Consider the following 21,876-nt stretch of genomic DNA (forward strand, 5'->3'; position numbering starts at 1 on the left):
ATAGCCCAGGCCTTTGTCCCAGAGGAAAAGATTCATACCTGTCAGGCTGTGTGTTATCATCTGTTATTCAAAAGCTTATATTTCTGTCAATAATAGATACCACACAATCAGGTTGCAAGTTTGCCTTTTGTACTCTCTAAACAAAGAGCCATTAATATTTCTGGCAGCCTTTTTTACTCCAGCAGGAAAACAACCCTGATCAGTGCTTAAATGAGCAAATCATGAGGGAAAATTGGCTGTTAGCCGCTTAGCAATAAGAAAAAAAAAAAAAGGATTTCTTTTCAGCTTAAATGTGACAGAAGATCTAACCTACCCTTCTCTTTTCTAAAGAATGTGTCATAACTTATCCAAGCAATTGAATATCTAACACAGGACAAGAGTTACCATATTATATATCAATGAAATCATAAGCTGTTTTTTAAAACAGTCCAAAATTTATCAAAACTCATAGATGTTTCTGATTTTTAAAAAGAAAAAGTGTCTTTTAGAATTACCAACATGACTACTAGGCAAGCACATAAAGGTCCATCACAGGTTATGATTCAAATCTGAAACTACCAGACTCAGTACAACTTTCCTTAACTACAATGCTATTGCATTAATTTCTAATTGGGCATAATTTTAAAAAATCTTAATGTATAATATTAAACACATTCATTTTAAGTAACAGAGAATTATTTCCAAAGAGCACTTTTTTATCTTGTAGAAAAATTAAAAACATTTGGACCCTAGTTAATGCATTCACAAATCTGTCTGCAGGGGGTATTCCAACGCTATGTTGTCCAGAAGAGGATGACCCCTGTTCAGTTAAAAAATTACATATTAACCCAAGTGAATTCTTAGCAAATTCAAGTAAAATTAGAAGACTGCCACTTAGTTTTGGTATAAAGTTTCGGGGCTTGGGGTTGTTTTTTTAATTTTTATTTGGAAAGTCTCAGCTGTACATTTAAATTCACTATTATCCTTAACATTATCCATTGGTTTTTTTCCTTCAAAAAAGTAATTTTCCTAATTAGTTAATTCATAAATTCATAGGATTTGAAGCTAGAAGGGACAATACCTTATCAATCATCTAATCCTGCTCCTTCACTTTACAGGTGAGGAAACTCGAGCTCAGGTGTGGCTCAGGTTCGCCAACAGTCAAACGTGTAATAAACACCAGGGCCAGGATTGGGCTTCTAATTCCAAACCCTACACTCCATCAGCTGCGCCACACTAAGAAGAGAACCCAACATTTTCTCAGGGAAAAAAAAAAAAACACACCAAGCAACATGCCTATTTAAATAATCCAGATTGAAAGTAAACTGTGTTGATCAGGCAAGGGGGCAGTTTAGAATGAGTTATAATATAAAAATGCGATGCAACTGACATAATTCAAGATACTCCTCTTTCCACAAAAGATCTCCTGCTTCTTCCATGTATCTTTCTGGTCTTACTTCACCTTTGTTTCCTTCACATCAGACTCTCCACGTTCTAACTGCCCTGATCCTTATTCCCCATACCTAACATTCCACCTCCTGCTCCCATCACCATATCTGGAATGCATTCCCTCTTCACCTGAGTGGGGGGAAAAAATGCTGCGCTTCCTTCAAATCACAGCTCAGATGCTCCCTTGTACAAGAGATGTTTCCTGACATTGTCCGCCCCTCTCCTCTCCTCCCTTCCCCCAAGCCTCTCTCTCGGTCTGGATATTATTTGTGTATTTTTTTTGTAATTTTGCACATGTTGTATCCATGTGTTGGTTTGCCTAATGGGCATGGCTGATCTTAGAGATGAAGCTATTAAGCTGATGAAGTTGATCTTTAGCAATGTCTCCCTTCCCTCCTCCTTCTCCTTCTTGTTGTTCAGTCATGTCCAACTCATGACATCATTTGGAGTTTTCTTGGCAAAGATACCAGAGTGGTTTGCCATTTCCTTCTCATTTTCCAAATGAGGAAACTGAGGCAAACAGGGTTAAGTAACTTGCCCAGCATCACACAGCTAATAGTGTCTGAGGCTGGATTTTAACTCAGGAAGATGAGTCTTCCTGACTCCCAGGCCTAGCACTCTAACCACTGTACCACTTAGCTTCCTTCTTCCTTCCCCTGGCAAGCTCCATTTCCCCTCATAAGCTCCATTTTTTCCTTCCAGAGCCACCACCATTGCATTCACCTAATCCCGTGCCTGATTTCTGCATGCTTTCTGCTAGCTGTCAATTAAGAGATCTGCTAACTAGGTTACCAGCTCCCAAGAATATCTGCACTATAAAAAGGGGCCTGTTGAAGCTCTAAAGGAAGGCAGAATGTCAGGAAGGGGACAGATTTTAACAAAGCTTTCTACCTAAAACCCCCTCAAATTACATCACCAACCTACTTCCACCTGTTTGTAAGGTTAGAATTGCTGACAGGTTCTCACCAAATTCAACTGAGGAATGGTAAAATCATAGGCTTAAGATATTTACAGAGCCAAGAAAAGTGGTATAGTTTATGAATGAACTGGATAGTAGTATTCATACTCACCATTCACATGATATATCACCCATTCTGACCCAATTTCTAAATCAAAGAGGATCAATACAAACCTCTTTCAGCTCCCACAAAGACATAATCAAAGTTCAGAAGTATTTTGAAATAAAATGAAGAAGTGTCCTAAATAACACTATATTTAAAACTGGATCTAGTTTAAAGACAGATCTTATAATACAAAGTTTAAATGAATAATTTGAAAGTAACTAGCCCTGAACAAAAAAAATTTTATAAATTAAGCTATGAAAAATATGCCTGAATGCCTATGAGAAATAATTATTCCATTACTAATACGACTGTACACTGCTTATTTTTATACCAAGAAATTATTAACCATTTTACATCATTTAGAATGACATATAACACATGCCAAATGAGATTCAACACTGGTACTCACATTTTCCTCTGATGACTGTTAGCAAAACAAAACAACATTTTTTATCAGCTAAGTCAATTATATACATGTTCAATATCTTAATCTCTAAAGCAATCAGTTTAAATGACTATAACTACACACATAAATTATATATAAATATAAAATATGATTAATTACATTTGTATTAATATAGTTCAACTTCAGTGATTAGTAGGTCCTGCAAGATGGAGGATTAAAACTTGACTGATGGATTTTACTGTTCATGAAAGTGAGTGACTAATGATGTCACTGGCTTGTATTGTCTTGAATGGACATTGTGAAGAAAGCAGTGACTTAATGGCACTTACATCCATTTCAGGGTTTAGCTTTACAACAGGGGCTCCTAATAGGACTTTTGGCTCAAGAAGGCACACACTGGCCATTGGGGAGAATGACCCTACATGTTTTAAATCAAGATTCAATAGCATTTATATATATTAATATATATTATAGATACTCAATAGCAAAGAACAATTTTCAGGGTCATAATTGTAAGTAGTAGGCCTCCACCAGTCACTGACGACCATGGATCAGCACCTTGAAGAGCCACAGGCCACAGTGTGGCTGTGCAGTCCGATACAGGAGCTGCAGCTCCTGAGTGACTTATAACTGGTAACTGCCGCATCCCATGTTGTATCTACCCCATGAGGAGTAGCTGGAGTGTCCTCTCCAGGGCGCTGGCCTGGGCAGATCAATATGGAAAACAAGCTGTTGCCCATGCAGCAAGTTTTCCCTCTCCGGGACATTGGTGGATCCAAAGGAGAAGCAGAGCCAGTACAGTTTGGCACCAGTGCCACCGCAGGAGTTGCCAGAGGGATGTGATGTCCAACATCCAACTGCCTAAGGGACTCCGACTCCTGATTTTTCCTCGGGGTTCACTCCCAAAGCCTTTCCCATATATGGGTATAGCCACAAGGCAGCAGAGGTTTAAAATCAGGGTTCCTTCCCTTAGGCGGGGAGCCCCATGATTGTAAGTAGTTCTCTTCTTTTTTTTTTTTTTTTTTTTTAGTGAGGCAATTGGGGTTAAGTGACTTGCCCAGGGTCACACAGCTAGTAAGCTAGTAAGTAAGTGTGTTAAGTGTCTGAGGCCGGATTTGAACTCAGGTACTCCTGACTCCAGGGCCGGTGCTCTATCCACTGCGCCACCTAGCTGCCCCAGTAGTTCTCTTCTGTTTTTTGTTTTTTTTAAGTGAGGCAATTGGGGTTAAGTGACTTGCCCAAGGTCACACAGCTAGTAAGTGTTAAGTGTCTGAGTCCGGATTTGAACTCAGGTACTCCTGAATCCAGGGCCGGTGCTTTATCCACTGCGCCACCTAGCCGCCCCTCAGTAGTTCTCTTCTAATTGACATAACTTAAGTACTAATAATGCTTTGTTTACCTGCTTGTTTCCTTCTCTGTCTGTTGGAATAGGCAAGCAACTGAATTTTTCCAGCTGAGCTTCTCAAAGGTATTGACCAAGACTGAAGCTACTGCTAGCAATGGTACAATTAGGGTTCTAGCCTGCCCCCCCCCCCCCCCCCCCCCCCCGTTCAACTAATTACTAATTATTCACACCTGGGAGACTAGGGGATTAATGGGGGGGGGCAGTGTAGAAAAGGAGAACTTTCAGTAAGTAGACTAATAAAAATAATGATCTTTTGGGGAAAAATACCAAAACACTAGCACCAGAATCTGCAGCAGGTTTTAGAACTGAGTGAAACAACCAGAAGTTAATGGGAAAGTATCCAGAGGGAATCCCCAAATAAAAAATTATCTCAACTGCAGGAGGGCTACGGAACTATTTTAAAACCCTGTGCTTCGGGGCAGCTAGGTGGCGCAGTGGATAGAGCACCAGCTCTGGATTCAGGAGTACCTGAGTTCAAATCCGGCCTCAGACACTTAACACTTACTAGCTGTGTGACCCTGGGCAAGTCACTTAACCCCAATTGCCTCACTAAAAAAACCAAACAAACAAAAAAACCCTGTGCTTGTGATACAGGCAATTAAACATTATGTGTAAAAAAAAAAATTATGTGTGCACTCAAATCAACAAGAACTTATTAAATGACTACCATGCATTTAGGACAGAGAAACAAAAATTAAATAGTCCCAACTCTCAAGAAATTTATATTCTTCTGGGAGAAGAGGCAGGAGAATAAATGCATAGATAGGTAAATGTAAAATATATCTGCTAAATGAGAAGGGGAAAAAAAAACAAAGAGCCCTTCTCTATGATCCAATTTACCAGGGAAGATAAAGTCTTTCTTGGCAAGGTATAAGAAGTTGAAAAGAAAACAGAAAAAAAAAAAACTCCCTGACACCAGGAAGAGACATGTCTTAGTGGTCTATAACTCTCCTAGATAAAAGGCAGAAAAACAGTTGTATGTCAACTTGACAGAAACTGAGAGGCCTTGAGGTCTACCCCAGAGAATGTATTCAGATATGACAGCGAGCCTCCCAGGACTTTTCAAACCTGAGAATGCTACCTGTTTCTTGTAATTCAAGTGGGAGCTAATTATAAGGCCATATGAACCTGGAAAACATCTTTAGGGATTATGAAGGCCGGGGCAGAAAAAGACTTAGAGCTGAAGGACCTATGGGCACTGGTGGTGGTTTCATCTCTGTTGCAGATTGAAAGTATTATCTTTAGAAAAGAAAGAAGGATATTAGAAATGAACATGCCTGATAAAAAGCTAATGTTAGGGAATAGGATTTACTTTCTGATCTTGGTGCAAGATATTAGAATGATGAAGAAGGTACAAAAGATATATAATGTGTATGCACATATATACACACAGAAACATATATAATATATATAATAATGCCACAGATGATATATTTTCCTGAAGACTGATCTGATTAAGAGCACTTTAAATTTTTTTTAAGAGAGTACGGAGAAAAGTGCCCAGATAGAAACAGTTAAGATACATATTTCGAGGTTGAAGGTAGAGAAAAGCATAATGAATACTCAGTAATTGAAAAGAAAGGGAGGGGGAAATGGGTTGGAAAACAATAGTATTTTGGGTTCAAATACCTTTTTTCAGGAGTACAGGAAATAAACAAAAGTGGGCTGGAGATCTTAACCTAAGGAGGTAAAAATGTCACTGAGGCTTAAAAGACAGAATTTATGATGGGAATATGGCAACAGTAGAAACCTTGTTCAGATGGAACAGATGAAATCCTCCAATTTTGGGAGAGGAGTACAGAGGAAACATGGTGGAGAGCATTTGAATGAGAATCAAGAGAAGAAGCAACAGAGGAAAAACTATAGTGCAAGGATATTACAGGCTACTAGGTCAGGTGGTGAACATGGATGCTGAGTTCTTAATAAAAAGTTGGGATAGAAAGCTGACATGGTTTGCAGAATCTAATCGGGATGCAGGACATAGCAACTACTAAGGCATCATCTCAAAGTCTGTCTGCTGCAAACAGAGCAGCTGGTAGATTCTTGACTTTCCTTGCTAAAAAAAAAAAAAAAATGTTATCTTTCAGAAGGGAGCTCAAGAAGAGTTATCATTCTGGACCTGATTCTAATCAATAAGGAAGAGCTTGTTGGCAAAATGAAAATTATGGAAACCTTGAGAAACAGTGACCATATTATTTTAAAACTCTTGAGGGATGATGGCCTATATTCCTCTATTTTTCTATTATATTAAACTCTGCTTGAGAGCAAGAAAAATTTTTTGTTATTCATCTTTGAAGCCCAAACAACTGGCACCTTTGAATACAAAAAGCACTTAATACATATTTGTTCATTGTTCTTCACTAGTCTGATATATACCTGCCAACTGAAGAAAACTGAATTCAGGTAGTTCAGAGACAGAATAGGTGAACTCTGACAACCTAAATCTTTAAAACTGGAATCAGTCCAAGGATGATGAAAGAGAAATGCTCAGAGACAAAATTCTGACAGAGTTGTTGCAATTGAAGGCTATGAGGAAAAAGTGAATAAGGTGTTTAAAAAAGACTGGTGGGCTACACCTGAAGCTTATCCACAAATTATTCAGTTTTAACAAGGACAAGGTCTAGTGCCTGTGATTTCATCAGAATAGGGAACACCTGAATAAGGAAGATTCCTCTACTAGTGTGGGACAACATCATCTTCACAACTTAAGATGCCTCAAGAATTGAGAAGTAGTGATTCATCCGGTCCCAGGGCCTACTATGTGTCAGAAGAAGGATGTGAACCCAGGTCTTCCTGTCTCCAAGTCTGGATCTCTAGTGACTATATATGCCCCACCACTTCCCTCTTGGAAAAAAAAGGACATGTACAGGAAATGGTAATGAGGGACAAGGAACTAGACAGATACGGAAGTGTCACTGTCTTTTAATAAGGTCGGGAGCATTAAAGCTGAGCATAAATAAATGCTAAGTCCCACAAAATAGGATTTTAAATAAAAGGCCTTTTAAAGAAGATCCAGGAAAGCATTTGGGTCCTTCTTGGCATTGATGGGAAGATGATCCCAACTTGGAGTGGTCTTGAATGAAGTGCTACTTGGCCCTATTCTATTCAACAGCACTTAAACATAGATTCACTTAATGTCTGTTGAATTGTTTCCTTAGATTGAAAATAGTTATCACATCTGCAAATGGCAGATTTAGGAGAAATAAATAGTACACTAGATGACACAACAAGTATCCAAAAAGAACTCAACAATGTGGCACAGTGAACTGAAACTTAAAGAATAAGCAATTTTCAAGGGTTAGGTTCACTTAAGTTCAAAGAATAAACTGTACAAGTATGGTATAGGAATAAAGTTCCTCTCAGGGGATTTTTTTTAAAGGCACGCTATAAATGGGCTGATTGATGTGCAACAGAAATTAGTGAAATCAGCTATTTGATCAGGCAAAGTCCAGTGAAGAGGTGAAATGTGAGGCTCAACTATCAGTCTCTCCCAGGCAACTACATCAGTAGTAATGTTACTGAATCTTGTTTAAAATATTCTGTCTGTTAACATGTGTTTATATCATGCACCAGGTATATCTTTTTTACTCCCCCTCTTTTTTGTGGTGGGGAGACAGCACTTTTAGACTATTAAGCCATAATCATTACTATAAAGAACAATCTTCCCTGGAATAGCTAAGGTAGGAGGATGATGAGCCAATGAATATGAGAATGGGAAGCTCAGTCTGCTTGGGAGTATCCCCAATGAATAAACCTGAATTGAAATGCCTGGGAAAAGGTCAAGGAGTGATACAGGTCCCCAGGCCCTGGTTCCTCTGCCAAGCAGCCCCTCTAGACTAGAAAAGATAGGGGATCAGGACTGGATTTCTGATTTAATTGGAACAGAGAACTCCCAGATGAGGAAACTCCTTCTACCAACGCAGCTAAGCATTTTCTTTGCAGCTTCTAGTCTTAGGGAGTTGTTCAAAGCACTGAGAGGTTAAGTGATTTGCCGAGGATCCCCCAGCTGCCAGCTCTCTATCCTTTGCAGCATGCTGCCTCTCACATAAAATAAGTACTTAATAAAGAGTTCGTTTTCATTGAATTAGAGATGATCACCTGCCATATTTCAACAATATCAGGTAGGGAAATGAATTAAAGAATATTGTTCTTTCTCTAAAAGGTGCTTTGGTGGAGAACAAAAATGAAAGTTCTTCTTGAGGATTGTTCAAAAATTCGTGTTCATTATCCCATCTTATGTATGTATATTCCCAAATATTTATCTTCTGCTCTGCTGAAATATGGCATGGTATTTCTTTATCCTGAATATTTGTATTCGAATATCCCATCACTTGTTTTGTCTTTTCCTCCCTTCTTAGGGAAGAGATTACATTCTACATCTTCTCACACCTATGTAAACCCTCAGAGAGCTGTCCTATCCTAAAGCACACAATTAAATTAGAGAGAGAGAGAGAGAGAGAGAGAGAGATGGATAGAAGGAGATGAGTGCTTAAGTAGAAAGATGGTCCCAAAGGAAATTTGTTAATAATGTTGAATTTTGGAGGCTCCATTAGCTCTTTCCATATTTTTACCATCCTCTACATATTCTTAGAGAAGGAAATGGCAAATGACTCTAATACCTTTGCCAAGAAAACCCCAAATGGAGTTTTACAACAAAGAGTAGGACACGACTGAAAATAACCGAACACACACACACACACACACACACACACACACAGTCAAATATTCCAACACCACATATTCAACATATTCAAAACTAATACCTTCAGCCAGCTCTTAATTCTTGATGTCCCTACATTTGCTATTATACCACCATAATTCCAGTCACATAGGTTTGAAACCTCAGATTCCTCCCTTTTCATCATCATCCAATTTGCTACTGATCTTGTCCTTTCTACCTTTGCAATCTCTCTCCATTTGACCTCTTTCTTTCCATTCCCACTGCCATCACCCCACTTCAGGCCTTTGTTACCTCGCTTAGATTATGGAAGTAGACTCAAATGGTTTTTCTGTCTTCCATTTCCCCTACTCCAATTCATACTCTCTGCTGCAGTCATATTAATCTTCCAGTGGCATAAGTCAAATCATGTCACTCCCTTTCTCAAAAACCTTCTGTGGTGCCTCATTACCTCTTTCAAAAAGGTCAAACTCCTTTATTATTGTATAGTTTTTATCATTTCTACTATACTGTAAACTTCCCAGGAGGTCACATCATATGTCTTTTTCTTTATCCCTGACAGCACCTTAACACAGTACCTTCCATATAAAGGTGTTTCATTAAAATGTTTAAAATTGAAATGAACAATAGGCGTGACTCTGAAATATCCTTATTTTAATACATCAAGAATCTGTGATTTTGTCAATAGAAATACTCTCTCCACCAATAAAATTAGATACCCTCTTTTCCTTAATGGTCAGTCTTTAAAAGTGGCTTTAAAATCCATCACTCTGTGCTGATCAACTGTGATAGACTTGATTCTTCTCAGCAATACAATGGTCCAAGATAGTTCCAAAGGACTCATGATGGAAAATGCTCTCCAAATCCAGAAAAAAAAGAACTGTGGAATCTAGATGCAGATTGAGCCATACTATCTCTGTTGTTTTTGTTGTTGTTTTTCTTTTTTGAGGTTTTTCCCTTTTTGCTCTGATTCTTCTTTCACAGAATGACTAATGCAGAAATATGCTTAATGTGATTGTACATATAAAACCTATATCAGATTACTTGCTGTCTTGGGGAGGGGGGAAGGAGGAGACGGAGGGAGAAAAATTTGAAACTAGAAATCTTATATAAACAAATGTTGAAAACTATCTCTACATGTAACTGGAAAATAATAAAATACTTTTATGGAAAAAAATAAAAGACCCTGAAGCCATTTTTTTAAAAAATCCATCACTCTGATTTCAGAAAGGCTTGGAAAGATTTGTATGAACTGACATATGGTGAAGTGAGCAGAACCAAGATAACACTGTGCACAGTGACAGTAATATTGTTTGATGAAGAACTCTGAATGTCAAATATTCTCAGCAATACAATGACCTAAGACAATCCCAAAGGACTAATAATGAAGCATACTATCCACCTCCAAAGAAAGAACTGATATTGATTGAACACTGACTGAAGCATGCTATATTTCACTTTCTTTCATTTTTTTCTTTTTTTCATTTTCTTATACAAAATGACTAATGTGGTAATGTTTTACATAATTGCACATGTATAATCTGTATCTGATTTCTTACCTCCCCAGAGAGCAGGGAGGGGAAGGAAGGAAGGAGGGATAAAATTTGAAACTCAAAACTTTAAATAAAAATGTTTATTATTATTTTTTAATTCTATCACTCTAGGGGGTAGCTAGGTGGTGCAGTAGATAAAGCACTGGCCCTGGATTCAGGAGGACCTGAGTTCAAATCCAGCCTCAGACAACTTGACATTTACTAGCTGTGTGACCCTGGGCAAGTCACTTGACCCTCATTGCCCCACAAAACTTTTAAAATAAATAAATAAATAAATTCTATCGCTCTGTGTCCAATATGATAGATAACAAACCTCTGTAAATTTTAGATAGCCTGATCCTCAGGCAACAGTCCATGGCCAGGCCTAGTATATGTCATAAACAATATTAAGGGAAACCATCAATAACCTCTCCATGACTTGCTTGACAGATGTTAAACTTTCCTTTCAGTCATGGCTTAGATATACTGGTTGGTTGTTATGTTTCATTAAAGATAAAGCTTCTCTAAGAAACTGGATTTGATCCATTATTTGTCTTTCATCAGAAGACAAGTTTTAGGAAGAGTCTGTAAAAAACTGTCGGCCACATTTGATTCCAAAAGAATCACTTTCTAAAGAAATGAAGCATAAGTGAAAGTAGAATATCTCGATGTGATTCCTACTTTACAGCTAACACTCAAAGCCAAAAGTGGGTCATTGTCACATACCAAGCTTACTAGGTCAGAACAATGAGAAACAATTGCTTGTTGTAACTAATGAACCTCTTAAATTGAGAAAATGTGTGCATTCCCTAAGGGGAGAGACTGGGTCAAAAGAACCTAACCCCCCCACACACACATGAACCAGGGGGTCAAAGCACATGATGGAGACAAAAAAGAATGTTTCAGGTTCAAGGAACAACAAGGGAGAAAAAACTTCTCAAGTAAAAAAAAACCTCCAAAAAGTATTTCTTCTTCTAACTCCAGCACACAAATGGCATTAAGATCTCTATTTGTGGGAGATTACAGAAGCAAGAATGAAAAAGAATACAACTTTGCCCTTTCCCATTATTTCATATTCTGTTGCATGTGTTTTTAGGGATATGTTTCACTAGCATCTTAAAAATTGTGTGGCACAATGGAAAGAGCTCTGGGTTTTAAGTCGGAGAACCTGGGTTTAACACTCAGCCTTGCTACTCATTATCCGAGTGACCACTCTAGACACAACTTCCTGAACTTCTCAGGACACATTTCCTCTATAAAATAAAGAAGTCAGATTAGATTACCTTAGAGGTCCTTTATGCTCAAAATCTATTATATTATGCTCTTAAATCTTCATTAGCATGCACAAAGAATCCTGGTAGAGGAGGAAGGGTACAAAATCAAATTCAATAAAGCAATGTCTAGTGGCCATTAACCTCATGGGCAGCTCAGTGGTTCAGTGGATAGAGCATGGAACCTGGAGTCAGGAAGACTCCTCTTCCTGAGTTCAAATCTGGCCTCAGACACCTATTAGCCGTGTGACCCTGGGCCAGTCACTTAACCCTGTTTGCCTCGGTTTCCTCATCTATAAAATGAACTGGTGAAGGAAATGTGGGCAAGAAAACCCCAAATGGGGTCACAAAGAGTTGGACATGACTGAAATAACAACTAACCTCATACCCCATCCTAGAAAGTCAACTGGAATTCAATTCATTTCTATTCAAAAAGCACTGATTACACACTAGTCCTCTCTATTCCAGACACTGTGGGTTTATGTCAGAGAAACTCACATGAACACAGGAAATAAATCCCCAAGGTGGCCTCCCAACTGGATCAGAACATCAGGGACCTATGTTTGAATCCCCTAGTCCATCCTGGTCTAGATAGGTCTAAATGAGTCCAGTGAAAAACCCCTAAAACATCCTGATGTTTCCAGTTTCAAAGAGTTGTTGTTTTCTGTTGTTTCAATAATGTCCAACTCTTCATGACCCCGTTTGGAGTTTTCTTGGCAGAGATACTGGAGTGTTTTACCATTTCCTTCCCCAGCTCATTTTACAGACGAGGAAACTGAGGCAAACAGGGTTAAGTGACTTGCCCAGGGTCACAGAGGTAGTGTCAAGTGTATGAGGTCAGACTTGAACTCAGGTCCTCCTGAATGCAGGACCAGTGCTTTATCCACTGTACCACCTAGCTGCCCCCTACTGGTAATTTTTAATCTTGCTTCCTTATGCCTCTTTTTTCATCTCCACCCTACTGGTTAAGTCATTCTAAATACTACAGTCTTGGAAATTAAATTTTGCCACTAACACTATTATTTCCATCAATAAAATGCATCCAGGAAAGTCCTATCATCATTTCAATGTAACTCTGGGTTCTTAAAAACTACCCCCATTAAATGCAATTACTGGTGCTTTCAATCAAGCTGAAATGACTTTGCCATGGTCTTGGCAACAGAATGTTTTTGTTGTTCAACTAAGCTACGTTTGGAGAGGCTTGCTGCCAATAGGCTGGCCACTAGGTAATGAATGCCTTGGTCATGGTGATCCCTATTACTGATTTGGTGCTCCTAGTGCCAGAAATTTCAACATAGAAAAATTCAATTACAACGGAATGAAATGCTTCAGACTAGTCAAAAGGTGGTAGGTGGATCCCTGCCAGCCTGATCAACATCCTCAGATGGCCCCCTGCTACTATTTTTTGGAGGGATAGCATTTGGTCATCTTACATAATGATGACTATACCCTTTATTGAAGGGAATATATGCTCCTCTGCTTCTAAATGCATTATGGGGAAGTCCTAGTTAAGAACTTAAGCTAAAATTGCAACTGCCATACAGAGCCTGAATCAGTGACTTAAAAAAAAACCCTTAATTCAAGAGAAGCATTCTAGGGCTTTATGAAGATATTTAACAAGTGGGTTTAAATTTTTCATTGTTTCTCTGATATTACTCAGGGTTGGGGTTGTTTTTCATAATTTAAATTTCAATGAAGATATTATTTCTAAATTGTTTTTACTCCAAATTACAAAATTTTCTTCTTTACCTTGAAGATTTTATTTATGCCCAAGTATAATACAGCACCTATAACATGCTTTTTGTTCTTTTTCAGTCATTTCATTAGTGTCCAACTCTTCATGCACCCATCTGGAGTTTTCTTAGCAAAGATACTAGAGTATTCAGCATTTCCTTCTCCAGCTCATTTTACAGATGAAACTGAGACAAAAGGTTAAGTGACTTATCCAGGGTCCCACAATTGGCCAGTCTCTGAGACCAGATTTGAACTCAGGAAGATGAGTCTTCCTGACTTGAAACCCAGAATTCTATCCACTGCCCACCTAGCTGCCCTTCTATAATATGCTACATATAAGCTAAAAATAGGTTGCATTGGTTTTATCTAAAAAAGAAACAACATAGGAAAGAGAAATTTTAACACAATCTCTATTCCCAACTTGTCAAAATAATAATTCTTTGATTTTATTGTAATTTTGTAAGCTGTTCTTTAAAAAAGGTAGTTTTATAGCAAAATAATTAAAGTATATTTTATCTGGAATCCTCATATAATTACTAAAATATAATATAGCACAGCATAGTAGGAAAAGCCCTGGGGCAGAATTCAGAAAGAACTGTATTCAAATCCTGCCTTTGGACACTTGTGCCAATGTAACAATGGGCAGTTCACTTAACTTGAGTCTCAGTTTCTATCTCTATAAAATGGAGATATATGTAGTAACTAGCTCCCAAGGCTTTTTTGAGGATCAAATAAGCAAATCACTCCACAAACTAATTTAAAGTCCTATATATTTCTGGGCTATTGTGATGATGGTGATTTCAAGCCTCTCCCTTAACCTAGATTACAGATTATTATAAATCTGTCTTTAATGTTACCACAGTAGTGAGGTTTTTAAGTTTATATTGGGATATTCTTAATGAAATTCCTTTCTCTTTTCAACAGGGGCATTTGTGAATCAAAATGGGAGGGGGAGGGAATATCTATACAAGAGCTATTACTCTGGCAAATCTGCAAACTTCACCTGGGGCAAACAACACAAGTTGCATTACTTACACCCCTGAAATACCACAACACCACTACCAAAGAAGCTGCTACCACCACCCTACCACCCCAGGAATTATTCCATTTGATAGCATCCTATTTGAACCAATTATTCTTAATACTGAGGTACTAAGCTCACTTGACATTCAAGAAACCTGACTAGGAATATGAAGGTAAAGAGAGGTCTGTTACAGCAAACAAAAAGATGCTCTGAAGTAAGGAACTCTCACGCGCGCGCATGCATACACACACACACACAAACTGCAGGAATTTCAAGGCTACATATTTGGCCTTTAAAAAAAGCCAATCCCACCCCCAAACACCTCAAAGTATTCTGTTCAAGTAAGAAGAGAATTTAGAATTATATAATACTCCTGAGATTTTATAGAGAAGGAAGACTTGAGAAAGGGAAGTGACTTCTACTTGCCCTTAAGTCTCAGAGAAAGGTGTTTATTCAGCCCTTATAGAAATGTAGGCTAAACAAGGTAGAATCAAATGGAGGAAAAATATTATGGGCTCATAGATCTAAGACTGGAAAAGACCTAAGAGGATGTTAAAAAGCAACTCATTCATCCCCTTTGTTTTTTATAGAGACAGTCTATTCCAGACTAAAGACTAGCAACTCATTTTCTGACTCCCCTGGTCTTTCAGTGAAGTTGTTGAAATTTGGCATCTCTTAGGAGCTACATCATCTCATCACATCCCTTAAAATAAGAAAAATGAAGCCCAGAAACACCAATTACTTACTTAGCAATGGTCCTATTAAAGAAACTATGACACAATGAAGCATGAAGAGCACCCAACAGAGTAGGTACACAACACAGTATAGCAAACTCCAACTCCAACATCCAACCAAAACAAGTACTTAGAACTGAAAACAACTAAAGTCAATGGCTGATAGACAATCAAAGTTCTACATCACACTAATAAGAATATAGTAGATGCTTGTGGATCAATGCTGACAATACTAACAATACAAACAATTTCCCTTTCTTGCTCTAATGTTTCTGATCTTCCATTTCATTCACTTGCAGTGTTCCTGGAAGAATTCTATCTCCACTATTTCCTGTCTATATGAATCATGAGAAAATCCTTTCATGTATATAAAATTAGTGGGTTGGTAGGTGCTTCTAAATTCCTTTTCACTCTAAATCCTGTGAATTTTAAAATTCCTATATTTATGGAGAAAAACAGTGATGTGACTTATCAAAAGAATGTTAATATTAAATGAATCGTGTAGTCCTTTCAAATATACTATGGTTCTTTTTAAGCCCTATTTTCTTGCTAATTGTTTGACTCTTTAATGTTAAAATTAGTTTGTGTTCGTTGAGTACACACCAACAGCCAGATGGATACACCTTGGAGCACCACAGGTGTAGTAAAGAAGATAGCCTAGCATTTAAAGATTAATGCAGATAGTCTACAAAAATCCACACAGATTTGACTGAATTGACTCTATGTACATTATAGCTAAAGAAAGAACAGAAAAAAGCCCATAACAATAGATGTCATAAAATTCTATTGTCAGCTCTAAACATTTGTTTCAACTAATTTATCCTACCATCACTGGAATCATTAAAGTCTGTCAAGAAGTAAAATGGCTTAATTCTATGTCTGTCTAGTCTTCACCATAGAGATCCAAGCTCAGAAAATAATTTTATATACTAACACATAAACAAGATATGAGGTCTTAACCTAAAAACATATTATCCTTCACAAATGAACTTAAATAATTTATTTTTCTTTCTTCTTGAAAGTATAAGTTCAGGAAAAAAAAGTTTAAGTTCTCCATTGGATCAGCAACCTGATTTACACTTATGTGATTCATTACATTTGTTCCTACCAAGCATGCATATGGCAAATATAATTGATAACCCTGACTTTTTAGGAGGCAAGGTACACTTTCTTCTGAAAGTCTACCATATAAATGAATTGTAAATGCCTGTACAACTGAGTGTCTTGGCCAGAGAAAAAACTGAGTGGATGGAAAGCAACATGGTAGAAGGAAAAGAGTCTGAGGATCTAGATTCAAATTCCACCTCTAATGCTTATTACCTTTCTGATTTGGGGTAAGTCATTGAGTCTTAGTTTCCTCATCTGTTAATGATGGAATTAGACTAAAAAGATGCCCTCTGAGGTCCCTTCTGGCTCTGGATTAGTGATCCCAAATGTTAGTTGATGAGTAACCACAGAAAATGAAAGGGCAACTACCATTATCATCTTATTAATAGAGATGGCTTTTCTTCCCATATGAAGAAAGAATTCTTAGGGATTATAAGATAAATGGGCTTGGTTATATTGAAATAAAATATTGTGTATGAGAAAAAATATGTAACCAAAATTAAAAGAAAAGTAACATGAAAACATATATGGCAAATATTACAGAAAAAACCTTGATATGTAAAATATATGAAGAACCATTAAAATTTGCAAAGATAACTCAAGGGTATGACAAATTGTCAGAGGTTATAAACAGACCTTTTCAAAAGAGACCACCAAATGTTAATAAGCACTTGTAAAAATTGTCAGCCTCAATAACAAAGAGATGCAAATTGAGACAGCTTTAAAGTACCACCTCACACCTATCAAACTGGCAAAATTATTAAAAGCAACAAAATTCAATGCTGACAAGGTTAACAAGAAACTCTCTCATTCACGCTAGTGAAACTTCAAAGTGTAGAATCTTCTTAAAGAGTCATGTGGAAGTCAATACACAGTAAAGGTTGTAAGAATAATCATGACCTTTTGACTCAATGATTCCATTATTGGAAGTAAGCCCTGAATGGGTGATCAAAGACAAAAACAAAAATAAAAACAGCTGTATGTCCAAAGATGTTTAAGTAGTATTATTTGCCATCACAAGCAACCTGAAACTGCTTACAAAGTTTTTGAAGTAAGGGAACAAGCAAATAAATGATGGTATATTAATATAATATAATACAAATTAATGTGATGTTAATATTATGACACAAAAAAATTTAAATGTAAAAATATTAAGAAATATCAAAAGAGCAGCATACTAGCAACAACCATAAGAGATGAAAAGCAAAAGAAAATAGACAAAAAAATCTGAGAGGGAGTGTCTCATAGTGGAAGAACAATGAATCTGTAATCAGAGATGCTGTTTGATTCTAGCACCCCACTTACTAGCTAAGTGACCTTGCGAAAGCCACCTAAGTAGGCTAGGTAGTATATTAGAAAGAGCACTGTCCATGGAATCGAAAGACTAGTGTTAAAATCTCACCTCTACTACTTACATATTCAGTGACCTAGTTTCCTCATCTATAAAATGCAGGGCATTGGGCTAGAGGGCCTCTGAGGTTCCTTCTATCTTGAGATATAGGGCTGAATGCAATAATCTCTAAGCCCCTCTCAACTTGAAATCTATGATCCTATGAATCTTAAATGAGACTTAGAAGGGATTAGTGCAAAGTTAATATGTTTTATGCATTGAAATTCACTTAGGAAAATGTAAATAATTGCAAAGAAAGTTTAACTTGTTAAGTTTATAACAAATCAATTAAAAAAACAATTGAAGAGAAATTTTCCTTTTCTGTCACCAATACTTGGCTTGTATTCCTCAAGTCACTAAGTCATTTAGAATCCCTGCCATTTGGAAATGAGTTATCTACAACTGAGGATTATGGGATGGAATTCCCAGTGGGTATTCACCTTTATGGTTATTAGATCTCCAGGTAATTATAAGCTGAGATTCCTGTAAGATCACTTCAAGGGAAATTAAACCATCAACACCTTGGACATCTGAAGGTGCAATGTTGCAGAGGCTCACAAGCAGAAAGAAATAGGTATTTTGGGAGAGTTGGTATTACAGGAAGTAGTTCCCACACCACAACCAGGAGTGACTAATCATGTACAACATCCAGCACAGAATTAGCAAGTAATAAAACAGTTCAAAAAGAAAATTAAAACAGGCAGCTAGGTGGCTCAGTGGATAGAGCACTGGCCCTGGAGTCAGAAGGACCTGAGTTCAAATCCAGCCTCAGACACTTGACACTTACTAGCTGTGTGACCCTGGGCAAGTCACTTAACCCCAAATTGCCTCACCAAAAAAAAAAAAATAATAATAATAATAGTAATAAAAGACATGCATGGGGGAAGGGGAGAAGAAGCAAAGGAAGGATTTTTTTTTCTTTTGACGATAGAGGCAATCCTCTTGATTGTACAGCATACATCATGCTTCCTATACCATCACTAAAGATGTTGTCACCCTAAATGATAAAGAACATATTCTTTTCACATCATTTCACAAAAACAAATAATCATTCGTATTTCAAACATATGGAACATTTTAGAAACTAAGGAAAGGGAGAAGAGATTTATCAATCAATACAAAAGCAATGAGTGCCTACCATGTTCTAGGCAGTATATCAATAAAGTCTGGGCACCAGTCATAAAGTACCGGAAATATTAAACGGCATTTGTTCAACAGATTTTGAATCCACATCCCACGTAGTGTAGTTTATTACCTCTAACTTATTGTAGTTCATTTCTTTTGATTTACTGTAATAAGGTTAACATTGCTAGTCTTAATGGCCTGGCTGTTACAAAGAGCTACTTTATTAGAATAGCTTCTAAAACTAACATCAATCACTATGAGAACATAATGTTAGATAAAAGAATAACTCACTTTCTAAGCAGAAATGCCACAAGGAGATAGAAAATTACAGAGTTTCTGCTAGCACTCAAGGAAAATGTCACACACCCCTTCCTCAGCAGCGTTAGGCTCAAGATGCAGCATTGTAACAAAAATAATCGAACCCAAAATGACATCACTGTCACTACCTTAATTTCAGACTTCTAAGAAACACTATTCACTTTTACAAGCCTTAGAAATACAATGGCTAAAAAGGCATTTTCTGTAGATGTGGATATTTGAAGAAAGGTTAGGGCAATTAGTGGTAACTAGACATAACTATCCAAAATGTAACTGAAAGAAAAACTTCCTCAATCATTATTTGGGGCATGTATACGGTGACTTTTTTAAATGCCTGTATCACATGCCTTCCTTGAACTTAAAGTTAAAAAAAGCATATTCCATGTCACTTAGTTCAGAATTGTTTCATTCGATAACAGGACTAGCTAAGAAATAATAGCATTGCCATTTCTGCACTTTCTAAACATTTTCACCCCTCACTTCTCACCTTCTCACCCTATCCCATGCGCCATTATCAAAATTAGAACAATAACCTTGGGAAAGAATATTTTTTAAGTCAGAGTAAATATATCAGCAGAAAACTCAAACAGGGTAGGTAAGAAAACCCAAAGGATGATTTTTTTTTGGCAGTCCAAATAGTTAGAATGGTGACCAGGCAAATGAAGTCCTTTCCCACTCCAAAACTAGAAGTAGTTTACCTATTTCTACTATTAATCTGCACTTTATATCAAGCACTCTGCCTCCTCATTTTGTGTTTGAACTGCATATAATAGAAAATTAGAGGCAGAGTAGAATAGTGGATGGAGAATTGACCTTTGAATCGCGAAGACCTGGGTTCAGGTAATGCTTCTGATACAAACTGGCTGTAGGACACTGGGCAAGTCACTTTACTTTTCAGTACTCCAGGCATTTCTATAAGATTCTAAATTGGAGAAAAGGTATTAATATTCATTGGGAGGGAAAGTTCATCCTCTGAAGCTTCCTGAAGTAATGAAATCATGGATCTGGTCAAAAGAACCAGCAGCAGCATGAAAAATAATTTGTGGAATTGACTGATAATCTCAAGTTACTGTCCACATTTCCTATAAGATTTCTCCACATTACTGTGGCTCTTCTATGCATGAACACTGTTATTTACTAGACCAATACCCATTCTTGTTTTTTTGCCCAGAAAATTTGAGGGCAAATTTCTATACTATTTTCTCTTTAAGCATAATCATCGTGTATTTGTATACAAGACTGACTAAAAATGTGGTCATTTTATTTAATAAAGACAAAGCTCTTGTATGGGGAAAAAACAGCTACATTTCCTTTCACATGGAAAAGAACACTAACAAAACTGAAATAATAATCCTCAATAAATATTCTAGATTTTCTCATTACCAATGACTATGGAAATATTTTTTAATCCCACTACATATGCTCTAGAAATACATGACCCCAATTAGCAATAAGTATAAACTAGAAGACAATTTTGTTTGCACAAGCTGTCTGGTCAATTCCAAGCTGATTCCTCATGGTATTACTTTCATTATGAACACTCCAAAGAATAACTGTGTTTAGATGGCTTGTTGTGCTAATTAGGTTACCAGGATACTGACTACCAAACAACACAGTACAGAATTTAAAGGGTAGAGATGCTGTTCTAAAGACCTAAGGACCTGCCATAAACATCAAAAGAAGAAATACAACCTTTGCTTGGTACAAAGAGACTATAACAATAACTCAAAGTAAATGGTCACACTTTATATAGACAGTATTGGTTGGGCACTCTTGCCCTAAAAAAAAGTTCATTCTATTCTAGCATCAAAGGAGGAATTTGGCTGCTAAATCTATTCATCTGAAAGCTTACCCTTTTAAAGAGAACCATAATAAAGAATAGTTCAACATTGGTATCCTGGATATTTGCTTTGTGTATGGGATACATTCTCATATATTGAACACTGGTTAAAATCTTACTGAAATATTGTATCACATCCTGAGCTCCATTTTAGCAAAAGAGTAATATAAAGAATCACAGAATTTTCATGCTGGAAGAAGCCTTTAGGAATTATCTAGGCAAACCCCATTGTTGTACACAGAAGGAGACTAAGATGAAAAGTGACTTTCTCAAGGACATGCCTGCAGAGCACTGGGTAGAGAGCCACAGAGTTCATGTAGGGAAAATGTAACCCATAATAAAAAGTTAAAGAAACTAGAATTCAGGAACAGAATGACAGAATTGCAGAGTTGGAAAGGACCTCAATGGCCATATAATCGACCCATTACTAAATAAGAATCCCTTCTACAACACTCCTACAAAAGGTCACACAGGTTTAGCTTGAAAATGTCCAGTGAAGGGAAATTCACTAACCTCCAAGGCAGCCCAATCCACTTTTGAATAGCTATAAAGAATAGGAAATTTTGTACCTATGGCTCAAAGGGTCAAACACAACTGAAATGAATGAACAACATAAGGGATAAGGATTTCCAGTATGAGAATAAATTACAAAGAGAGGTTTTGTAATCTTATCTAAAAATTTACAAAAATAGATATCTTGAGAATAGCAGAAATGTTGAAATGAAAGGAGAGAAATCAATGACCCTTTATGAATAATAGGGAGAGATGTGGACTGGATAATTTAACAGTTAGATGGGCAGGGAACTCATTGACTGATCAG

General features: G+C 37.1%; 1 protein-coding gene across 5 annotated transcripts in view; it reads right to left on the minus strand.

Moving 5' to 3' along the window:
• Positions 1–21,876, minus strand: part of DCDC2 (doublecortin domain containing 2) — a 209,115-nt gene that overhangs the window by 138,514 nt on the left and 48,725 nt on the right. For 4 of the 5 annotated variants that reach the window (XM_043973561.1, XM_043973669.1, XM_043973592.1 and 1 more), the window contains exon 4: positions 2,902–2,916. The exons of the other annotated variant lie outside the window; for it this stretch is intronic. In XM_043973561.1, the coding sequence (XP_043829496.1) occupies positions 2,902–2,916 (15 nt within the window). The remainder of the gene's footprint in view (positions 1–2,901; positions 2,917–21,876) is intronic. 5 annotated transcript variants of the gene reach the window in all.

This window comes from Dromiciops gliroides, chromosome 1 (assembly GCF_019393635.1).
Source record: "Dromiciops gliroides isolate mDroGli1 chromosome 1, mDroGli1.pri, whole genome shotgun sequence".
Taxonomy (NCBI): Eukaryota; Metazoa; Chordata; class Mammalia; order Microbiotheria; family Microbiotheriidae; genus Dromiciops; species Dromiciops gliroides.